Raw genomic sequence first — 15271 nt, 5'->3', positions numbered from 1 at the left:
GAAAAATAATTAAACGCCCTTTCCTTCTTGCAATAGAAAAAGGTGGGTCCCACTTACCAATTTCACCTTCAAATGATGGCCGCAGATTCATTTCATCCATTGAGTTTCTGCTATGTGAAAAAAAAAAAAAAAAAAAAAAGGAGAAAAGAATGTACTATGCGTGCTCATCGTCGTTGAGGGTGATGATACCTCAATTGAGGTACAACAACAACAAGCTGCGCTATTGGATAATGCCGCATTCCATGCGAAGATTGAGCTTTGTAGCTTCACCCATCTCCTCCTCTTCCACAACTGACGACAACACTGCACCTTCCAAACACCCACAAGTAAATTCTTCCTTCTTTACTTAAATCTCGCCGTTGAGATACATAAAAATACTTCCTTTTCAACACCCAACAAGATTAAAGAAGGAGAAAACAGAAAAGTTTTTTTCTTTTCTTGCTTTGTAGTGTTCTCCTTTCGTTTGTTTTTTCTTTTCCTTTACACGTTTTAATCTGGTGTTGGTTGCAGCTGCGATATGATCCTTCAGAGGAGCTATTCGGGCTTGCTGTTGATTTACAACCGAGGTTTTCTCCACCTCTTTGCTTCTTTGTTTTAGAATTCCACGTGTTAATATTGTTGGCTTTTCGACATTGCCGTTCTGTGCGATTTAGTTGTTATTTTGCTCATTTTTATGAATGCGGGCTGAATTGAATGAGCTCGGAGGGAGCTAAAGTTGAAAAGCTTTCAACTATAAGGGTGCTAATACAAAAAAACTCTGAAAAAAATCAAAATCATAATGTTAAAAACACATTTTATTTTGCTAGGGGGTGCTTGAGCTCACCCCTAGCTCCGCCCCTCAATGACAAAATTTGGTTAAGAGTAAGACATTTTAGGGAAAGAAGGAGGTGAGCCAGAATCATCAACCTTAGTAATTTATGGAGGGATTTGTACATGGCGTGATTCAACCTTATATATGTGTAACATAATAGTTTTTCTTGAACAGATTAATTCTGGTGATAATGACTTGCTAAACTTTTATGATTATTCTAGGAATGTTGCTTCTGCTGCATCCAAACCAGGATCATGGATAGGCCCAAACGGTCAGTATTTTCGAGAGTTACCCTGCCCGAGCTGCAGGGGAAGAGGTTATACCCCATGTACAGAATGTGGAATAGAAAGATCACGGCCCGATTGTTCACTGTGCAGTGGAAAGGTAATTGTTACTGAGAATGCTAAGCAACCGTCTATTTCACCAAAGACTCCGTGCAAATCACCACTTTGCTTTTCTTATTTTACTAATCTCAGTTTGTAACAGGGTCTAGTTACCTGCAATCAGTGTAATGGAGATTGTGTTATTTGGGAGGAGTGGATTGATGAACGGCCATGGGAGAAAGCCCGATCAGTGTAAATCTCTTGCATACTCTGGCAGGTTGCATGTGTCGTTATTGTTGTTGTTTGTCTTTTGTTATGGTGAAATAGTGCCCGGATTTCACCATTTTGGCATTCATCTAGGGAATCAGTGGTATCTATATTAGATTAGTGAACTAATTACTCTGTCCAATTAAGAAGTATATCATGCATCATGACTAATGAGCTGAGGCTCATTAACTTTATAAATTCTCTCTTTCACTAAAGGGAAAATTGCTAGCCATTTCCAAACTCATTTCCTTTCTGCTTTAGGAAATGCTGAGGTTCACTCCTAGACTTTGTGTTTTATGAAATTCTGGCAGTTTCAATGAACTTTATGCTATTTTTTGGTGGTACGTGCAATGTTTTCATATTTTGGCTCCAATAAATGTTTAACAACATGAATGCAAATGTATTCCAGTTCTCCCCTAAAAGTTAAGGAAGATGATGAAGTCGACAATTTGGATATAAAACTGGAAGGGAGGCGAAAAACCAAGCGCGTCTATCAGTCCTCTGCTCCTGAAGTCAATTTGAAGATCAGCAGATCACTAAAAGTTAGTCAACCTCTGTGTTATAAGTTTTTCTCTGTTTGATTCATCAAATGCCTCGTCTACCTCATTTTCATGTCCTAACACAAATGATTCAGTATCTTAAAGGAGTTCCAAATAGTTCAACATCCATCCATGCACAAAATTCTTACTTTCTAATCTATTGGAGAGATCATGAATTTATTTTCTATGTTTAGTTGGATGTTTGCAGAGCCTCAATGCTAAAACTGGAATATTTAGTAATCGGATGAAGATAATCCACCGAGACCCTATGCTTCATGCACAAAGAGTTGCTGCTATTAAGGTTTGTTGTAATTATATTCTTTTTACTGTAGTTTGAGTTAACTATAGTCTATAGCAAATTATTCCGTTCTATCCTAAATCCTTGATTTAAAAATCTTAAATGTGTTTAATTGCAGAAAACCAAGGGGACTGCTGCTGCAAGGAATCATGCTTCTGAAGTTATGAAGAACTACTTCTCTGATCCAGAAAACCGCCGCAAGAGAAGCATTGCAATGAGAGGTTCTGTAAAATTCCGATTGCCATTTCAGTTATCATGCTTTAAGTTCCTTAGCTTGTCAACAAGTAAAAGATTTTGTTTTTTCTTTGTCTCAATCTATTCCATCAATGATGTTCAGGGGTAAAATTCTTCTGCCGAAATTGTGGGCGCGAAGGTCACAGGAGAAACTACTGTCCAGAACTTCAAGGCAAGGTCACTGATAGACGATTCAGATGCCACTTGTGTGGTGAAAAGGGGCACAACCGCAGAACGTGTCCAAAATCGAAATCAAACGAAAAAAAGATGGTGGTTCGAAGGGATCATCGCTGCAGTGTTTGCGGCCAAAGCAGCCACAACCGGAGAACATGTCCGCAGGTGCCTAAAGCTGCTTTTGTAAGTGAAGAAGAAGGTGGCTCGAAAAGGAGGTATGCGTGCCATCTGTGTCGAGAAAAAGGGCATAACAGAAGGACTTGCCCCCATAGAAGATGACAGAGGTTACTTTTTCTCTATTTGTAAGCAATTTGTGAGTCCATTGGTTAACTTCACAGAAACACTCAAGCCCTAAATTTGTGTTGCAAATGTACCATGTTTGCTAAAACATATTTCACGTTTATTGGCACATTTTTGTTAGACGTCCATAAATGTGGTGGATACAGATGTACAAGACTCGTACTAAGTTCTCTCGATCAACACAGTTTCCCTGCAACGCACTTGAGGGCGCCTGCATACCGCGATAGCCTGCCTGCATACGAGCCCGGTCTGAACTTCATTATGTGTTCCTTGATCGAAGCACTCCAATGGCTGTGTTTGATCTTGGGACCAGAATCGGTGAAGTAGGCTCCGTTCACAAACACGTCGCCTTCGGATTGCCATTGCCACTTCATCCACTCCTCCTTGAGAGTGTACTCCCTCTTAGTCACCTGCAACAACTTGTCATACTCAGAAACTCTGCATATATTAATACACACATTTGTGTTGTGTTGTGTTATGTTGTTTGTTACCTGCTTGGTGTTGGAGTTGTCTGAAGCCTTGTATCGATTGCCCTGGCTGATGATGGTGGGGCCGGCGCTGCCGCCAATGGCATACATTTGCCAGTGGGAATAGTAGTTGTTGATGATGTGAAAGAAACCCCATCTGCACCTCGGCATTCTCTGCACCAAACCTTCACCAAAACGGTTGAATGCAACCGTGGCTTGCATCAGTTTATCTTGAGTAGAACTATCATGTGCTCCAAGAAGCATCACCTGATCCACATTATCAACTTTAGTAAACAATCTTGAATTCTCCAAGGCTACTGAAGATAGCTTACAGCATTGTGGTTGTTGAATTTGCAGTTGGAGATGGTGATGGCGGTGGAGCCCTCAATGGCGTCGATGAGGCCGTCGGTCGCTTTGGACAGGGAGACGTGGTCGATCCAGATGTTGTTGGAGCCGAAGATGGAGATGGCGTCACCATCGCTCATGGTGCGGAGACCAATGTGGTCGACGGCGTCCCTGATCAGCCCGCCGTGGGCCGGGACGATGTTGTGGATCCGGATGTTGTGGATGATGATGTTGTGGACGAACTGGAGCGTGAGGCCGGCGCCGTAGGCGATGCGAACGTTGGCACCCCGCCCGTCGATGGTCTTGTCGCTCGCAAAGATGAGCTCCTCCTTGAGCCTGATCACCATGTTGTGGTCGAAGATGATCCACAGCGGCTCTTCCTGGATCACGGCATGCCGGAGGGTGCCGGGCCTAGGGTTGTCCACATCATCGTCCGAGTTATCTGTCACCGCGTAGAATTTTCCGTCTTTGCCACCGGTTGTGTGGCGGCCGAAGCCGAGGACACAGTCGGCCAGCCTCTTCCGGTTGTCGGCCCAGTTCTTGTCACCGCGCCAGCACCTGTCGATGGGGTTCGTAGCCATGTTGCCGTCTTCCTTGAGGTGCCTCCTCTTCGTAATCTGCTTCTCCATTGTCCTATGCATATGCAAACAAACATGAGAGGGAGAGAGGGAGAGGGAGAGGGAGAGGGAGAGAGAGAGAGAAAGAGAGAGGAATTACTCGCCAACTTCTTTACTGATTTCATCAGCAACTGCCTCAGGGTTGGGAACATAAGCATTGACATACTCTTCATGAGATTGCTCAGCCTTTTTCTTGAGATAATCATCCATTTCTGCAATTCCTGCATTAGATTTTGGCAGCACTGCAACTAAACATAGCAAACCGAGGAGGATAGTGGAAGTCTTGCTATTAATGGACGCCATTGAAATGTTTTTTCCTCCCTAAAAGGGACAAAGGAAAGGAAACAAGAATCACTGGAGATTTGGCCTCCAGTGATTCAGTTTTTGTTCCTTCTAACTTGACTAAAGATATGAAATATATGTTAGAAGATGAAAATGATGGCAAGAAAATAAGTGGATATTTGTAGCAGAGGAATGTTGTGCGAGAAGAAGGGATTACCAGTGAGGCTGGTGGAGCCAACTTATCACAGAGATGCTAATAACGTTTCGTGTTCTGTTCCATAATGAGAGGTGATTCTATTTTAAGGAAACAATTTTCCTCCTTTTCTCGACTTTTCTTTATGTTGATTGGTAAGTAATCATTAATTTTCACCAATCTCTAATTCTATGCAAGTCTTAAGCATCATTTACCAAAAATGACTAAACTAGAACCCGCAAAATTATATCCACCTAATAATCTTGTTTTATCAATATCTCCACAAATTCATCCAAGAAAAGTACTTACTTTCTGTTTGGAGATCCTACTTTCTGTTGGTAGATCAGAACATTAATAGGTCTTCATATTTAGAAGTTCAAATATTTTCTTATATATACACGGAAGCTTCAAAATTAATATGTGAGGCCATTATTCCCTAACATAGAGCATAACAAATTGTTTATATTGCAAAAAATACATATGTTAAGCTTCAATATAGTAAGAGATTAGATGACCCAAGCAATTACACATCCAGTGAGTACAAGAACTTCTGCAAAATGGTGGTTAAGGTTATTACATAACTCAAAACAAGAGCTTATGAGCACCAGAACTAATTGACGAATCTGTAACAAAACTACATTACAACAAAAAACTCAACATCCACAACAAAAAGTTCATAGGCTTTCAATATTTTCTTGAATATAATGCATTTGTTTCCCACAAAGCTATGGAAATATCAGAGAAATCAAGCATTAAGCAAATTACCAAATAATACTTCCAACAACCTTGGTACTTCCAATCTCAATCTCATTTTGGCAATCAAGGTTATTGCATTGCATAACACTCGTCATTTTACAACATGAAAAGGCAAATGTAATGATAGAGACCTATCAAATAAACATAGAAGGACAACAAATTGAAGAGCTAATCTTCTTCACTATTTGAATCAAGGCCCCATAATTTTGATAGACAACTACTAGCATACGGTAAGATCATTGCCTCTAGTAACAATAGAAGAACTCAAGAAGTGAAGACGTAGAGACCGGATTACCACGGTGGATCAGAGCCTTCTCTTACAGAAGGCGACTTGGAACCTACGCTGTCATCTCTTCCCAACCTAGACATACTTCTCCCACTTTTAGGAGTGCTCAATCCGGGGCTCCCACTGCGATAACTTGCTCTGAGGGATTCATCAATAGAACGCGAAGACTTAGCAATAGCATTCCTCATAAACTTCTGGGCAGCAGGTGAAAGTATCCGTCCACTTGGACTTGCGCTTCCTCCTCTGACTGGTGAATGCAGTGGTGGTTTCTGAAACATCTTTGACCTCTCCCTGAGCTTCCTTGCAGCCTCCCTCGACAAAGAATGTGCTTTCATATCCCTTGAAGGGGGCATCGGAATTTTAAACTGTGGCCCGTTCCCACTACCCCCAATATCAATCGGTGTGTCCTCTGACTCCAACCTCAGGGGAGTCCCCTCAATTTCACCCCAGGTTATAAGAGGCGACTCATCAAGCCCCGGGGCTGGGGATGGCGTTTTCACAAAACTATATCCATTATCTGCCTTCTTCTCAGATTCTGCATAGAATCTGTTTGGGGTCTTCTTCAAATCCTCCAAATCATACCTCTTCACTTTATCAATATCTCTACTGCTTATTGCAACTGGAGTACCCCCAGCAACAGGTGCATAAAGCACAACAACAGAGTCATCATCCTGCACTTCATCAGCATCCATAGCTTTTGCATGGAATCTCGTATTTGGTCTGCTAATCTCCTTTGTCATCGCCTTCAGCCTCAAGGCTCTCTCCTCCTCGGTCAAAGGCACCTCGCCTCTATCAGCAGGATGATACATCAACAAGTTTTTGGCTGTGTATTTCCACCCTTCCAACGTACTCACCGGCTGATCCGATGTTCCATAGCCATCGGTATTACTTTTCTCCCGTTTATTCCCATCCTCAATCAACTTGTTCCCGGAATTCCCCTCAGCTGAATCAAATTCCAACAAATACCCATACTTTTCCTTCTTCTTCCGATTCACTTTCTCTACAAGCTTCGAAAAGCTCTCATTGTCCTCACTCGTGTACCTCCTAAAAAACTCATCAAGCGACACGGAAACATCCACTTGCTCTTCCCCTCCATCATCACCTCCGTCAATTTTATCACTAGCAAGATTCTCTTTATGCTCATTATATAAGGACGGAGTAATCGAACTATTTCGTAGAAAGGACGAACCCGGGGTTGCTGTAGCGGAGCGGAGCGAAGCATCGGCAGCGGACTTTTCGCCCTTCCGGATGCGGCGGCGCTCGAGAATCTTGAGCTGGGCATCGCGGATGAGCACGGGGTCACGGCTGCGAATGGCCTGCAGCCAATCGAGGCGATCGCGCAGCTTGGGGATGTCAGGGAAAAAGTCTCGCTCGATGATCTTCTCGATTGCGGCTACGTACGCATCTTCGTCTAGAACGGCGGGCCCACGGCGGCGCTTTCGGGTGGCGAAATCGGGCGTTGAAGAGTTGAGATCGGATGAATTAGGGTTAAGGTTGGCATCGGAAGGGGCGGGGGAAGGCGTGGAGAGGTGGCGGGGCGAGTGGCCTGGGGATAACAGCATGATTGTTTCAGTGAGAGATGCGGCGGGAGGAAGGAGAAGAAGCAGAAATTGAATGAATTAGGGTTTGGGAATTTGGGGGAAATCAGAAGAGAATTTTGGTGTTATGGAACTGGATGCAGAACGCGTGACGCGTATACACCCGCCAAGCTTGGTCGCCTAACCCCTTTTAAGGGAATTTTAACCACCGACTTTTGAATAAATAAATCATCAAACTGAAATTTAAAGCTTTAAATTGAATGTCGAATCAAATTATGGCTTAGAAATTTTCAGCCTATACAAACTTTCTTTGATTAAAAAGAAAAAAATGTTTAAAATTGAATACTAAATACTATACTAGCATTTTCACTCGTATAATAATAATGCCCGAAAATATTTTTATATTTTTTATATTTAAATAAATATTAATTCAATTATTATATAAAAATTTATAAATATAATAAAAATATAAATTTATTATAATCATTTAAATAAAATTTCATAATCACTTACTTTAAATACATATACAAATATTAAGTATAGTTAATTAATTTCTTTCAATTAATGGAATGATAATATTTAAAATTAAAAGTGTGTAATTAATACTCCCTCCGTCCCAAACGAAATGTCATGTTTTCTTTTTTGGGCTGTCCCAAACGAAATGTCATGTTTCCTTTTTTGGCAATACACACTCTCTCTATACTTAATATTTAAATAATTTTCACTAACCCACTTTATCTACTTTATACACATTTCTTAATCTCCGTGCCGAAAAGAAATAGGACATTTCGTTGGGACGGATGGAGTATATTTAAGGGTTGTCCGCGAAGCATGAACAATATTCTTTTTCGGGTTGTTTCGCAAAACTTGATCAATTTCCTTATATGGCAACAAAATTTCCTTTTATTCATCTTTTCACTTTTTCACCTATCACACTCAACACACAAAATACTACTCCCTCCGTCCCAATAGTAGTGTCTCACTTTTCTTTTTGGGACGTCCCAATACAAGTGTCTCATTTTCTTTTTGGCGATATATTCTCTCTCTCTATACCTAATATTTAAATAATTTCCATCAACCCACTTATCTACTTTTTAAGCATTTTTTAATCTCCGTGCCGAAAATTTATGGGAAACTACTATTGGGACGGAGGGAATAACTCCTTAAAACCCGTGCCGAAAAGAAATTGCTCAAGCTTCACGGGATGGAGGGAGTATATATTAGAGAGGAATTTAAATAAGAACCACTAAATAAAATAAAAATGGAGAACCATTTTTAGTCATTCGATCATCAAGATTTATAGTGTATTCTCTTGGTGGATGAATGCAGCACCTGGGTTCGAATTCTAAAAGGTGCAAAAATTCTATTTTTTCGAATATAGGAAATTTAACACCGGATGCATTAATTTATACTGCAAATGCAGTAATTTTATTGGTTCTCACGTTCTCACAAAATTTGTAGTTCTCACTAGAACCATATATATATATATATATATGGTTGCGTTCTACAGAAATAGAGCTTGTACAGAAAAATTAGAAACAATGAACATGGCAGGTAATGTTGTTGAACGTACAAATCATTTGTTGAATTTTTGGGGGCTGGGGAGTTCGATGGCTGTTCATGTTCAACAAAATTCCGCGTTCAACGTTGAATGAACGAACGTTGGCCGTTAGATTAGATAAAAATCAACGGCTGAGATTAGACGTCTCATTTCTCTGCCTATATTTGCGTTTCTATAGAACTTTGCTCTATATATATATAAGGGAGCATTCCAATGAGATCCTCTATATGTAGTGAGATCTTAAATTGATTTGTGGGTGTTGATTTCATGTATCTTATGGCTGATATTTATTTAGATGACGAAATTTTTTGTAGGGTTCGAATCCTGGAAGGAGCAAAAATTTCACCATTTTTTTTTAATATCGTTATTTATCAGTATATACTATCTTATTCAACACTATATACTGACTTATTCATTGTACTCAGGATCTCACAAAAAATAGCAATCCTACATATATATACACACAATATTATCATATTTTATCATTTGAATTTTATAAATAACTTAAAACCATATTTTGTCATTTGAATTTTTTATGGACAAACTTTATAAAACATATTTTCACACACACACAGACACACTCTCGCTCTCTCTCTCTCTCACACACACACATATTATGTAATATATTTTCAATTGTAATTTTGTTTTAATCTGATAACATTTACTTATATTTTAATATATAATTATTATGTAAATATAGATTTATACAACATTTTCAACAAATGATATGTGTTTGTATTATAAAACAATGATAATATTCTAATAAATATACATTTGTGTGTTTTTCATTTATATATAAAAAAGCGTAGCATTAATGGGTAAAAATACCAACATTTGTATATTGTAATTAAAATTGTCCACTGTTAGACTATCTCTAGTAGCATAACCGATCACCTATCCACGTGGGCAAGCATAACGTGCCCACCATTAATGTGGCAATTTTAATTAGAAAAGATAACTAATAAATCTTACTCTAATTAAAATTATCTTTCACTGTAGACAGCTGGTAGTATTCGGGATTTCCATAGTTCTGTGCAGTCTTATATGTAAATAAAATAATGTAACCTACACTAAGATATGTAGCTTTGTGGAGCAAGCTTTGGTGAGAGGGAGAAGTTGGCCAGTAGGATTTCTGCTTAACTAATTCTTGCATATTCTAAACTTTTTTTCAAGAATTTTTTGAGAACATTACTCACTGAATTGCTATGCAGATCATGAAAAAGTAGTGTCGATTTTCCCCATTGTAACTTACAATCTGCATACAACAAGATCTTGGGATTTGCTGAAAATGTTCGATGCAACCGCTCTGTTGAAAGCGGCATAATCATTGGTGTTATTGACTCTGGTGTTTGGCCTGAATCGGAGAGTTTCAGTGATTCTCCTCCGAAGAAATGGAGAGGAGCCTGCAATGGTGGAAAGAACTTCACTTGCAGCAAGTATAAACTCTCAGCTCCCTCCCTCAGTGTTAGTTTAACTTTGTTATGAGACTATCACAACTGTTTCATGATTTTCAGTAAGCTAATAGGCGCCCATTACTACAAATCGAATTCATCATCCATGATCAATTCAGCCAGAGACACTATTGGCCATGGAACTCACACTGCCTCTACAGCAGCAGGAAACCATGTGAGAGATGCTAGTTTCTATGGCCTTGCGAAAGGGACTGCAAGGGGAGGAGTACCTTCTGCAAGAATCGCAGTATATAACGTGTGTGACGATCTAGGATGCAGTTCAGTCGATATACTGGCTGCTTTTGATGATGCTATGGCTGATGGAGTTGATATCATCACAATCTCCGTTGGTGGACAGCTTGCTTCCTCAGTAAAAGACGACGTGATTGCACAAGGCGCTCTTCATGCTTCACGGAGAGGCATCTTGGTGGTGCAGTCTGCAGAAAACAGCGCAGACGAGAAAACAGTTGCAAGTGTAGTGCCTTGGGTTTTCTCAGCTGCTGCAAGCAGTGGTGATAGGGGAATCATCACTAAAGTTGCTCTTTGTTGGGAAATCAGTTCCCCATCCAAACTTGGTAGAAGCAAGAAATAAGAATAAAAACTAGACACAATTTAACAACACAAGAATTTAACGTGGAAACTCCTGTTGGAAATATGGTTTTAATGCCATATCTGGAAATTATTATTTAATTAAATATTTATTATTTAATTAAAATAATGATTGGATGTTAATCTACATCTCGAGTAGATCAACGTGATATACTTGAAGTCTCAAAATCGATTTCCGGTGAGTGAGATATTGTATGTCAAAGTTTGGATGTTGAAGAGGGAAAATCAGTTTCAACTTCTGAGTTCAACGATTGCGGCCACCTACCGCGTTCAACGATTGCGGCCACCTACCGCACCCGCCGGAATTGACTGACGTTCCGTTCACACCGGCCGTTCACACCGGCCGTTCACACTAGGTTTAACACCTATAAATACGGGTGTGTTGTGAACTCATAACTAACAACTTAGAACTCACAACTCAGAACTAACGACTCTGAGAACTCACAACTCACATCAAATTCTGCATTCCACCTCAACCTCTAGCTCAGTTCTTGATCCTTATTCAGTTCGCCGGAGCTCGCCGGATTGTGGTGCTACATCCGACGAGACGAAGTCGTTTTACCTTTGGGGAAGATACGCCTAAACCGAAGAGCACTACCGGGGCGATAATCTTCTTGCGGGAAGAGATTCATCTCGACTCGACTTAGTTTATACGTATAATTTAATTATACAGTATATTTTCAGTTGTATAAAATTATTTGAGTTGTAATTTCTCAAATTATTTTCTTGTGTAATATTTTCAATTATTTTGAGTTGTAATATCTCAAAATATTCATTTTGTAATATCTCGATCGTGTACCCGGTTCTAACAATCGCAAGAAGATTAATTCTCTGCCGTTGATACACGTTCGAGAAATGGCTCACACCGACGTCAATATGGACGGCTCCACCACCTCTGCAACCATCGGTTCAACCACGTCGTCAATATTTTCCTCGTTTGCATCAACGGGGGCTTCATCGTCAACATCTAGAACTATTGGTCTTGCCGAGAAACCATCAACGTTCTCAGGCAAGAACTTCAAATATTGGCAAGAGAAGATGCTATTCTACCTCACAACCGTGGGGTTTGCCGGATTCTTAATGGAGGATAAACCTCCAACCCCGAGTGAAGGGGAAGGGGAGACAAGCCAAGAAATTCGTGCCGGATATTTGAACTGGTGCCGCGGCGACTACTTGTGCCGTAACACCGTTCTCATGTCTCTGGACGAACGGCTCTACCGTGTTTTCAAGGTTCATGAAACCGCGAAACAATTGTGGGAGGCCCTTGATCTGAAATATCAAGTGGACAAGGCAAATACTACCAAGTATATTGTCGCCAAATGGTTGGAATATAAAATGGTTGACTCCCGACCATTGATGGACCAAGTGGAAGAATTCCAAAATCTTTCACATGAGGTTCAAGCCGAAGGGATGCCCTTGGCGGATGCATTGCTCGTTGCAATCATCATAGAGAAATTACCTCCTAGTTGGAGGAAATTTCAAAACCTTTTGAAGCATGAGCGCTCGGAGATGTCCGTGCCGATATTAATATCCAAGCTTCAAATGGAGGATCACGTGAGAAGTCGTGATCAAAAGGGGAAAGCTCCAATGGAGGCAAAGGCCAATCTCGCCGAGAAAGGCGGTCCCTTCAACAAACGTGGTCGCCCTAACCCTAATAATAAGGGTAAAGGGAAGCAAGGCGGACATCAACCATCAAAGTTTGATGGTGTATGTTATAATTGTGACAAAAAAGGTCACATGGCTAAGGATTGCCGCAAGCCAAAGCGGAAGAAAGCAAATGGCAACGTGAACAACGTCGAGAAGGACTTCGACGATTGGAACCATGATGACTTTGCTGCCATGATCTCCGAGGTGAATCATGTGGATAATCCTAACGCTTGGTTCGTGGATACCGGCGCTACCGTCCATATATGCATAAATCGTGAGTTGTTCCACAACTACAAGGAAGTGGAAAACAAAACGATAATGGAGGCTAGCGAGCGGACATCCCAAGTCCTTGGCATGGGAGATGTGATTCTTCAACTCACGTCGGGCGTGGAGATCACATTAAAAGACGTATTACACGTTCCAACTGTCCGAAAGAATTTAATTTCGGGCTTTAGGCTTACGAATAAGGATTTTGAATTGTTTTTCAAATCCGACTATGTTGTAATACGCAAGTGGGGAAAGTTCCTAGGGAAAGGCTATGCCTCCGAAGGACTTTTCAAACTTGGTGTAAGAGCTTGTAAGCCTGCCAAGGCTAAAATCAATAAAGATGCATCAACCTCTTCTGCTTACTTGATTGAGTGTTCTGATTTATGGCATTGTAGACTTGGACATGTTAATCTAAATGCTATAAAGAGATTAGTAAAAATGAATTTACTAAAAGTTGATGAATACAACTCACAAGAAAAATGTGAAGTTTGTGTTGAAGCCAAAATGGCTAAGTTACCGTTTAAATCGGTAAAAAGGAACACTCAACCATTGGAACTTATTCACACCGATGTTTGTGATTTAAAGTTCGTGCAAACTAGGGGTGGCAAGAAGTACTTTATCACCTTTATAGACGATTGCACAAAGTATTGTTACCTTTACTTATTGAAAAGTAAAGATGAGGCTATTGAAGCTTTTAGAAACTTCAAAAATGAAGCCGAGAATCAACTTGGATGTCGAATTAAGATGGTTCGAAGTGATAGAGGTGGAGAATATGTAGCTCCGTTTGCCGAATTATGCAACGAAAGTGGTATAATCCATCAAACGACGGCTCCTTATTCACCACAATCTAACGGCGTTGCTGAACGCAAGAATCGAACTCTTAAGGAGATGATGAATGCCTTGTTGATTAGTTCAGGATTACCCCAGAACATGTGGGGGGAAGCTGTCTTAACGGCCAACTATATCTTGAACAAGATTCCACTCAAAGGGAAAGATGTAACTCCCTATGAGCTATGGAAAGGAAAGAAACCTTCGTATAAATACCTCAAAGTGTGGGGGTGTTTAGCCAAGGTAGAAGTGCCTTTACCAAAGCAAGTTACAATAGGACCTAAAACGGTGGATTGTATCTTCATTGGTCATGCACTTAATAGCAGTGCCTATCGTTTTATAGTGCACAGATCGGAGATACCTGATATACATGTTGGGACAACGATAGAATCAAGGAATGCTATATTCTTTGAAAATATCTATCCTAACAAGGATAAAGGTACATCGAACTCTAATGATGGAGTTGATGGTGATGCTACAGGTTCTAAACCTATGGAAGTAGCTAGTAATTCTACTCAAGTAGATGATGCCACGGGTTCTAATCATGTACCACCTAATAGGAAAAGACCAAGGTCTAAACCTATGGATGTAGAACCGAGACGTGGGGAACGAGTTAGAAAAGCTAATGTCTATGGACCGGATTATGTTGTCTTGATGCTAGATGGCGAACCGGTGACGATTAAAGAAGCTATGTCTGGCTCAGATGCAGCTCTCTGGAAAGAAGCCATCGATATTGAGATTGATTCCATTATGCAGAATCATACTTGGGTGTTAGTGGATCTACCACCTGGAAGTAAAGCTTTAGGATGCAAATGGATCCTAAAGAAGAAGTACAAATCTGATGGTACTATAGATAAGTACAAAACCCGACTTGTCGTTCAAGGTTTCAGGCAGAAAGAAGGGTACGATTTCTTCGATACCTATTCACCTGTGACCAGACTAACATCTATTCGGATGCTTCTCGCTATTGCTGCCTTGCACAATCTCGAGATTCACCAAATGGATGTGAAAACTGCGTTCTTGTATGGCGAGTTGGAAGATGAAATATATATGAAGCAACCTGAAGGGTTTGTAGTACCTGGGCAAGAGCACAAAGTATGCAAACTTCAAAGGTCTTTATATGGGTTGAAGCAAGCACCGCTTCAATGGCATTTAAAATTTGACAGTGTAATGTTGTCAAATGGATTCAGAATCAATGAGTGCGATAAATGTGTCTACATTAAGAATTCTAATAACGAATATGTTATTGTTTGTCTTTATGTAGATGACATGCTCATCATGGGAAGTAATTCCCGAGTGATTCAAGAAACCAAAGGCATGCTAAGTAAAAATTTTAGCATGAAAGATATGGGCTTAGCTGATGTTATCCTTGGAATTAAAATTCTAAGAAGACCTGATGGTATTACTATAACACAATCTCACTACGTTGAGAAAGTGTTAAAGAAATTCAACGCTTTTGACAAGCCAATAGCTAAGAC

At 40.3% G+C, this 15271-nt stretch overlaps 3 protein-coding genes across 3 annotated transcripts; 1 reads left to right on the top strand and 2 right to left on the bottom strand.

The window, feature by feature from the left end:
* Positions 1-7: 7 nt before the first annotated feature.
* On the top strand, positions 8-3078 carry LOC130995736 (uncharacterized). The gene is made up of 8 exons (XM_057921136.1): positions 8-326; positions 511-566; positions 1033-1195; positions 1298-1386; positions 1811-1943; positions 2149-2241; positions 2357-2459; positions 2576-3078. The coding sequence occupies exons 1-8, from the start codon at positions 150-152 to the stop codon at positions 2923-2925; spliced, it is 1164 nt and encodes a 387-aa protein (XP_057777119.1). The 5' UTR covers positions 8-149; the 3' UTR covers positions 2926-3078.
* Positions 3025-4685, bottom strand: LOC130995735 (pectate lyase-like). Its single transcript, XM_057921134.1, has 4 exons — positions 4476-4685; positions 3746-4391; positions 3438-3680; positions 3025-3356 (listed from the first exon to the last, which is right to left on the bottom strand). Exons 1-4 carry the CDS (start codon positions 4676-4678, stop codon positions 3123-3125), a joined length of 1326 nt encoding a protein of 441 aa, XP_057777117.1. The 5' UTR covers positions 4679-4685; the 3' UTR covers positions 3025-3122.
* A 975-nt stretch (positions 4686-5660) lies between these two features.
* LOC130995734 (uncharacterized) lies at positions 5661-7612 on the bottom strand. The gene has a single exon (XM_057921133.1). The coding sequence runs from the start codon at positions 7452-7454 to the stop codon at positions 5898-5900; it is 1557 nt and encodes a 518-aa protein (XP_057777116.1). The 5' UTR covers positions 7455-7612; the 3' UTR covers positions 5661-5897.
* Between the last annotated feature and the right edge of the window lie 7659 nt (positions 7613-15271).

Source organism: Salvia miltiorrhiza, chromosome 7 (genome assembly GCF_028751815.1).
Source record: "Salvia miltiorrhiza cultivar Shanhuang (shh) chromosome 7, IMPLAD_Smil_shh, whole genome shotgun sequence".
Lineage (NCBI taxonomy): Eukaryota > Viridiplantae > Streptophyta > Magnoliopsida > Lamiales > Lamiaceae > Salvia > Salvia miltiorrhiza.
This window is presented reverse-complemented; position numbering and strand designations above follow the sequence as displayed.

Excerpts from the sequence above, each read along its gene's own strand:
- LOC130995736 (XM_057921136.1), top strand. The coding sequence starts at position 150 with ATGTACTATGCGTGCTCATCGTCGTTGAGGGTGATGATACCTCAATTG. Across the intron at positions 327-510 it reads CACCTTCCAAACACCCACAA|CTGCGATATGATCCTTCAGA; the intron begins GTAAATTCTTCC and ends TGTTGGTTGCAG. Across the intron at positions 567-1,032 it reads GCTGTTGATTTACAACCGAG|GAATGTTGCTTCTGCTGCAT; the intron begins GTTTTCTCCACC and ends TGATTATTCTAG.
- LOC130995735 (XM_057921134.1), bottom strand. The coding sequence starts at position 4,678 with ATGGCGTCCATTAATAGCAAGACTTCCACTATCCTCCTCGGTTTGCTA. Across the intron at positions 3,681-3,745 it reads AATTCAACAACCACAATGCT|GTGATGCTTCTTGGAGCACA; the intron begins GTAAGCTATCTT and ends AATGTGGATCAG. Across the intron at positions 3,357-3,437 it reads ACAACTCCAACACCAAGCAG|GTGACTAAGAGGGAGTACAC; the intron begins GTAACAAACAAC and ends AAGTTGTTGCAG.
- LOC130995734 (XM_057921133.1), bottom strand. The coding sequence starts at position 7,454 with ATGCTGTTATCCCCAGGCCACTCGCCCCGCCACCTCTCCACGCCTTCC.